Source organism: Mesoplodon densirostris, chromosome 3, assembly GCF_025265405.1.
Source record: "Mesoplodon densirostris isolate mMesDen1 chromosome 3, mMesDen1 primary haplotype, whole genome shotgun sequence".
In the NCBI taxonomy this organism is placed as follows: Eukaryota; Metazoa; Chordata; class Mammalia; order Artiodactyla; family Ziphiidae; genus Mesoplodon; species Mesoplodon densirostris.
The window spans coordinates 61200627-61208725 of record NC_082663.1 but is presented as its reverse complement, the minus strand read 5'-3'; the positions used below and the strand labels follow the sequence as shown (position 1 = coordinate 61208725).

The window sequence follows — 8099 nt, the reverse complement described above, 5'->3', positions numbered from 1 at the left end:
TTATGAAACTGCACATTTCTTGGGCCTTGAGTCAGTTTCACTTTTAAATTGACGAATCTTTTCTGGAAAAAATGAGATAACATGATTAACAGCTAACATTTATTAAGCACTTGGCTACATGTCAGGCACTATTAATCCCACAGCAGCCCTTTGTCACAGACACTTTTCTAAAAACTGAGAATGCCGGCAGAGTGAGTTCTGTAAAGAACTTGCTCAAAATCACAGCCCATTATTTGTTGGAGTTCAGCTCTAAGCTCACACAGTCTCGCCCCAGGGTACATGCCCTCACCCACTGCAGTGGGCTGCCTCTCAGTCTTCCCTGAGAGTTCTTGTGGACACTCTTTCATAGAAGTGAATAAGTTCAAAATTGAGGGAACAAACCCAGAGCTAGGAGGATAATGTCATGGAAGGTAGGCATAATCCATGCACACTATTCCTCGTACCTACCACTGCTTGAAACATTATCGGATCCGTGATGTGATGTGCATTTATGTTCTCAGTTTCAGGTAAACCTGCACCAGCGAAAATAATGGTGATAAGTTTTCAAAGCATCTTCCCTGAAAGGATGGTCTTTGGCAGAGTGATTTTTAGCAGTAATCCCAGCTGGCAAAATAATTGCCTGTCTGCTCTTTTCTCTCAGTGTAGAAGTAACTTTTTCAAACATACTAACTCGCAGAGTTCCCAAGAGGAATGGGCATGTTGAGCAAGACAATTCTTAGTTGTAGAGCAGTGTCCTGTAGGATGGTTCAGCACTCCTGCTGCCCTCCTCCCACCCACACCCCTCCCACACATGCACACACACAAAAGTACTCCTGCACTTTTCAAATGCCCAGCAGGGGAATGACACTGAGAACCACCAGGCTAACAACGGGACCAGTGCTGATTAAGTCACCAAAGGAGAAGCTGCATGTTCTGACACCAAGCTGGGACTGCTGTGTCTCAGGGAAGTACTTGTGCCGACCATCCCCTACCATTTTAAGAGAGTGGGTGTTCCTATCTGTTGGAAACTGTAACTCACCAGCTAGTTCTGAGAAGCCCGCGCACACCAGCTCTTCGTACAGGTGCTTGACCGGCGTGGCCTGTGTCACCAGGGCCCCGTGCAGCCAGATGAGCAGAGCCCCAAGGCCGTGTTCATGGAAGCTCTCCTCTCCCGTGGCAAGCACGAAGAGCAGACGCCGACACCTCCTTACTGTGAACTCAGTTCTAACGCAAGTTCCATATGACTGTGGTTGCATGTTCATTCCTCCTCTGGCAGCTGTGAGATAAGAAGCCCAGTGGATGAAAGCCCTTCCAGTCGCCTCACTGGTACTTCTAGGGGGACCAGAGTTTGGAGTCTCTCAGCACTTGCCACGCACCTGCTGTGCTTAACACAGACGAAAGCTGAGGAGGAGAGAGGGGAGGGACAATCTTAAAGAGATGTGGAGCTTTTCTCCAACGTTCAGGTGGCACTGCTAGAGGCTAGCACTTCTCAAACTTAAGATGTGCAATTCACCTGAGGGTCTTGTTAGAGTGAAGATGCTGGTTCAGTCGGTCTGGGGTGAGGATCTGCAGGTGAGTGAGCTCCCAGGTCCTGCTGCTGCTGCCGCCGCCCGTGAACCACACCCTAAGCAGCCAGCATGCACCCACCTGCTGGTCCAGCTTCCAGGAAACTCCTCTGGTAGAAGTCTGCAACCCCTGGCCAGGCCAGGGCTCTTCACTGGGCAGATCTCACTAGACGCCTAACCCCTGAGAGGTGTTTGGGGAAGTGCTGGGACACGGAGATGGGAACCGTGGTCACTCGTGGCTGGAGGTCACAGTTACAAACCCGTGCCAGGTTCCTAACTCTGCCAGATGCCGAGATGAGGAGGGCCTGAGCTCTGGGGAGGAAATCCGCTGCACAGACTGTTAGAGGGGCAGGTGTTTCAGGGAGAACAAACTATAAGCATGAAGAATGTACTCCTAGGGACTTCCCTCGTGGTCCAGTGATTAAGACTCTGCGCTCCCAGTGCAGGAGGCCTAGGTTCAATCCCTGGTCAGGGAACTAGATCCCACAAGCTGCAACTAAAGAGCCCACATGCTACAACTAAATAGCCTGCACTCGGCCACAGAGATCCCACATGCAGCAACAAAGACCCGGCGCAGCCGAATAAATAAATAAATATTTTTAAAAATGTACTCCTAGGTTCCTTAAAAAACTACAAATAGAACTACCATATGACCCAGCAATCCCACTACTGGGCATACACCCTGAGAAAACCATAATTCAAAAAGAGACATGTACCAAAATGTTCATAGCAGCCCTATTTACAATAGCCCGGAGATGGAAACAACCTAAGTGTCCATCATCGGATGAATGGATAAAGAAGATGTGGCACATATATACAATGGAATATTACTCAGCCATAAAAAGAAATGAAATTGAGCTATTTGTAATGAGGTGGATGGACCTAGAGTCTGTCATACAGAGTGAAGTAAGTCAGAAAGAGAAAGACAAATACTGTATGCTGACACATATATATGGAATTTAAGAAAAAAAAATATCATGAAGAACATAGGGGTAAGACAGGAATAAAGACACAGACCTACTAGAGAATGGACTTGAGGATATGGGGAGGGGGAAGGGTAAGCTGTGACAAAGTGAAAGAGCGGCATGGACATATATATACTACCAAACGTAAGGTAGATAGCTAGTGGGAAGCAGCTGCATAGCACAGGGAGATCAGCTCGGTTCTTTGTGACAGCCTGGAGGGGTGGGATAGGGAGGGTGGGAGGGAGACGCAAAAGGGAGGGGATATGGGAACATATGTATATGTATAACTGATTAAATTTGTAAAATAAAAAAAAAAAAGCAAAAAAAAAAAAAATGTACTCCTAGGTGAATCCAGTTACTTTCTTAAATCTTGCCGCTGCCAGACTAATTTTCTTAAATACCATCATCAACATGTCATTCCTTTGCTCAAAAGCCCACCAACTCCATTGTGCCAGTAGCATAACCCAGGGTTACAATGTAATTGGATTGTGAATGTTACTATTTTCATGCCAACTAGATTATCAATTCCATCAAACATGCACCAAGGCTTACAGAGCTGATGTATGCTTCCCCTGGCACAGCTAAACACACTCTAGGCACTCCGTAATGTGTGAATGAAACACATCAAAACTCCCCTTATCCTGATGGCAAGTACTCTGAAAGCACACTACATTTCCAAATCAATTTTTTAGGTCAAGAGAAATTTCCAGAAGGCAACTCCATTTTCCTAAAGACTTCAGAGAACACTACGTGCCTAATTAGCAACAAGGAGAAATCTTAACAGTACAAAAGAAATATTTTTAGAAACTGTAGTCAATATTCAACATTTTCAATGCATTATCTTCCATTTTTCCATGTGAAAATGTATCCTTAGAATTAGCAATAAAAGTGTCATAATTTACTTGTGTGTGGTATAAGTAGCGTGTGCCCATGGGCTGTGGTTCTGCTATCCCCAATCCCCAGCAATCAATCATGAGATCGCCCCCTGAGCATGGGACTCATTCACATCTCATGACAGCCATGTAAGGACAGTGCTCTGAATAAAAAGTTTTGCCAAGAGAAGTCTTTGCTTCTTTGTTTTTAAAGCTAATTAGTTGATAATGCAAATAAGCTTTCTGTATTTCCTAGGTTTGGGTCAAATCATAAAAAAGCAAAGCTAAGGACTCCAACCTCACTAATTCTGACAGCTGGAGTCTGGCTGAAATGATTCCATGGCTTGGAATCCTCTAACCAAGAGAGCCATGGGGGCTTCCCTGGTGGCTCAGTGGTTGAGAGTCCGCTTGCCGATGCAGGGGACACGGGTTCGTACCCCAGTCCGGGAAGATCCCCCATGCCGCGGAGCGGCTGGGCCCGTGAGCCATGGCCGCTGAGCCTGCGCGTCCAGAGCCTGTGCTCCGCAACGGGAGAGGCCACAACAGTGAGAGGCCCACGTACCGCAAAAAAAAAAAAAAAGATGGTGGTCCTCATTTGTTTTCCAAATGACCCATGAAAAATCTGCTCAGGGATCCTGAAGATAATTTAAATGAATGGTCAGAAGTAACCTCGGAAGAAGTTCCAACCTCAGAAACCCATGTTTCTATGCTTAGAGATCCAGAAACTTATCCTAATAATTCTCTCACATGGCTGAGTATTTGTGAAATGCAACTGCCACCAATTCAAATGATTTGTCTCCTAGTCCCGGAACTGAGACCCAGGTGAGCCTGAAAATTAGAGCTGAAAGTAATCAGCGTCCAATCAAAAGAGACAGTAATGAAATTAGGAAGAACTGCATTTTGCAGGCATTTAGCAAGCCTCTAATTGTATGCTATCCAAATTCTGGCTTGTAAAGCCATCTGAATCACCATAATTAGCCTATTTTGGGAAGGCAGCATTCTGGGAGCCAGAGGTTTCAAGCTCATAGGAAAACCTTCGCAGGGAGTATAGCTGGAGTAGAAATCCAAATACTTGTGCTGTGGGTGGCCCCTCGAGGGTGGGTGGCCCTCGGAGAGCTTTGTGACGCCACAGGCTGAGAGGACAGGGAAAGTCAACTTTATACCAAAACTTGGCTCCTTTTTTTCCATCCAGAGCAGACCTTAATTCAGTCTTAGAAAGTCACTTATCTTTGGTAAAAATTGTGGGAACAGGCAGAAAAGATAGTTTTTATTCATTAATTCCATGTCCTGGGTGCCAAACGCGATGAGAAAAGAGGGAGGAGGAGAAAGGAAATCTGGGAAATCAGACTGTGAGGCCCAGGGAACTGTGGCTTTTGTTCTGAAAACAGAATCAAGCTGTAGCACAGACGTGTTCACTGGAATATCCAGTCCACTTGCAATGGGGGCCCAACCTAAGTTCCCTGCCCAATGCTTTAGATTCTCTACTCACCAGACTGCCCTGGAGGTGTTCAGTGTTATTGACAAAGTAGAATAAAAGAAAGCACAGGAAGCTATTAACATTTAGCTACAAACGCTAAATGTTAATACTAAGGCTAAATGTTAACAGAAGTTAATGAGCCACTACTGGTGGAATTCCACCTAAGTGGTGGAAATATGGGTGATTGTGTTTTCCTCCCCTATGCTGTTCTGTGTTTTCCAAATTGTATTACTTTAATGATCAGAAAAAGAAAACTGATGGAGACAAGTAAAATAACATAACACTACTTCAGATCCCACAAACATGCAATGTGTGATTCTGAAATAGACTAGGGAGCACGCAGGCTTGCACTGGGAATGAGGGAGGCACTGAGCTGATGACTAGTGAGGGCGAAGGCCAGGAAGGAAAAGCTGCAACTTCTGGAAGTGCTGGGCAGCCAAGCAGCCAGTAGCCTTGGCTTTGAAGCTCAGCTCTGCCCCTTACAATGGCCCCGATGTCATCAAATCTTCTCTTATTAACTGGGATAATTTCGTCTGCCTCACCAAGGAGATGGGAGGATTAAGCTAAGATGTGAGTGAGTACCTAGCCAGGGGGGCCACACAGTGTCTTCTTCTACACCTTTCAGTAAAGCTGGAACCCCAACCCTGCCATGGCTGAGCCTGCGGAACTGCGTCGTGTGAAAGAAACAAAGCTGTCTGTCTTTAAAAACACACCTACACAATGTCCTAAGGGTGCAAGCAACCCAAATGTCTATCCATGGATGATCAGATAAACAAAATGTGGCATGTACATACAAGGGAATAGTATTCAGCCTTAAAAAGGAAGAAAATTCTAACACATGCTGCAACTTGGTTGAGCCTTGAGGACACAGTCCCAAAAGGGAAAATACTGTACCATTCCACCTAGATGAGGTACCCAGAGTAGTCAAATTCATAGAGACAGGAAGTGGAATGGGGCTGAGGGAGGAGGAAATGAATGTTGTTGTTCATAGCTTTTCAGTTTTGCAAGATGAATGAGTTCTGGAGATTGGTTGTATAACAAAGTGAATATTCTTAACACTACAGAAATGGACATTTAAAAATGGTTACGGGAATTCCCTGGCAGTCCAGTGGTTAGGACTCCAAGCTTTCACTGCCAAGGGTGCGGGTTCAATCCCTGGTTGGGGAACTAAGATCCCGCAAGCCACGCAGCACAGCCAAAAAAGAAAAAAAGTAGGAAATGAATAAATAAAGAAAAAAATGGTCAAAATGGTACATTTTATATTGTGTGTATTTTACAATTAAAAAATTTCTAATAAATTTAAAAAACAAGTTTAGACACATATAAATTTATTTATTGCAGTTCTATTTATAATAGCAAAAGCTTAAGGACAACTTATATGCCCATCAGTTGAGAACTAAACAAATTATGATATATCCACACCACAGTCTATTATGTAGCTGTGTAAAATAGAAGAAACTTTCCATGTACTTATATGGAATGATCTTTGCTTTATACTGGTAAGGGAAAAAAGCTACATGTAGGACAATATGTATAGGTATCCACAGTTGTGTAAAAACGATGGAGGAGTGGAATAAGAGTATAATATATTTATGTTTGCTGTTATATGCATAAAGAAATTCTGGCAAGAACAGAAGAAACTTACAATAATGGGTATGTATGGCTAGGATAGTGTGAGAGCCAGACAAATAGGGACGTGGTAGATGGGAAATTTTTACTGTAAAACCTTTACTAATTTTTAAATTCTTGAACTATGTGAATCTATCATCTTTTCAAAAAACTAAAAAATAATTTGAATTTTTAAAATGTGTATTTTACTGTTAAGAGTAAAAATTCTTACCAACTTATCTCAATTAAAATTGGGATGTTACAATCAAGATACAAGGTCTCTCCAATTTGTGTCCACCTCACAAAGGATTTGGTAATACTACCTCTCAAGGCTGACAGCCGGCAGGGAGGACTCAGCACGCAGCTCAGCTAAACAGAGTGAAGCCCATGAACTCACCTTGTCAACAACCTTAGGTCACCGCCCGCCTTCTGCAGGGTTTCCACCAGTTCCACATTTCCAAGATCAGCAGCTACATGCAAAGGAGTTTGCGGCCTCTGACATGAGAAAGTTCAAAAATGTAATCCAAGCATGTTAAGGAGAGAAAAAACTTGCATAGTAAAAAGACAAAGAGAAAGCAAAGGTGTCCTACACAGGCGTAAGGGAAAATAGGTAAGGTCACATATTTTTAAACAGGTACAGGAGACATTCATTGCAGTGTTATTTATAACAATGAAAAATTGAAAGGAAGTTACATGTTTCATAAGGAAACTCATGAGATAAATTACAGTATATCCACATATTGGAATAGTAGGCAACCATCGCAAATGATTTTTTAAAATGATTTCAATATGGGATACCTAGAGTAGTCAAGTTCATAGAGACAAAGTGAAATGGTGGTTTCCAGGAGAAGGGGGAGGAGGGAATGAGGAGTTAATTGTTCAGTGAGTATGGAGTTTCAGTCTGGGAAGATAAAGTTCTGGAGATGGATGGTGTGAGAGTTATGCACACTGTCAGTGTACTTAATGCCACTGAACTGTACACTTATATGGTTACAATGGTAAATTTTACGTTATGTTTATTTTGCCACAATAAAAAATAATTTCAGAGATTTTTAAAAATGAAAAATGCTTATGATACAACATTAAAAACCTTAGCAAATAACACTATCTAGCTGAGCTCAATTTATAGAAAAAAAGAGAGGGAAAGAAGGAAATGCATTGGTGATGTTAAGAATAATAATGTCTAGACAGAGGGATTAGAGCTTATTTTTATTGGCTTCTTGATGCTTTTCTCTATTTTGTAAGTTTCCTACATTATAGTGTATAAAGGAGTGCAAGACTTCTAATTTTTTTTCTTGAATAACCACTTTCCCATGAAGAGGATAAGAATGCTTCAGAGAAATATATGAAATCACAAGAAAATCACCCATCTTAACCTCCCACTGAAAGGAATGCTGATATGAAGACAATTCTAAAATTTTAGCACAGAAAGGATCATTGGTTATAATCTAGCCCAACTCCTAAACCAGAGAGAGGAAGCAACTTCCCAAGGGTCACACAGCTGGGCAGTAGCATCTAGCCCAGGACTCTTGCTACTACAGCATGTGGCCAACCTGCTTGGGATGTTAACATAATTAATATCAACAAGCATTTACTAAAGACCCACTTTTAGGTGGCAATGTGCCCCTCTGGG

The 8099-nt window shown here is 42.9% G+C and overlaps 1 protein-coding gene across 1 annotated transcript in view; it reads right to left on the bottom strand.

The window, feature by feature from the left end:
- The window catches only part of ANKDD1B (ankyrin repeat and death domain containing 1B), a 54733-nt gene continuing 46634 nt past the window's right edge, over positions 1-8099 (bottom strand). The window contains 5 exon segments of the mRNA XM_060094363.1: positions 1-62; positions 1019-1255; positions 1356-1380; positions 1712-1856; positions 6864-6961. Coding sequence (XP_059950346.1) covers positions 1-62; positions 1019-1255; positions 1356-1380; positions 1712-1856; positions 6864-6961 — 567 coding nt within the window.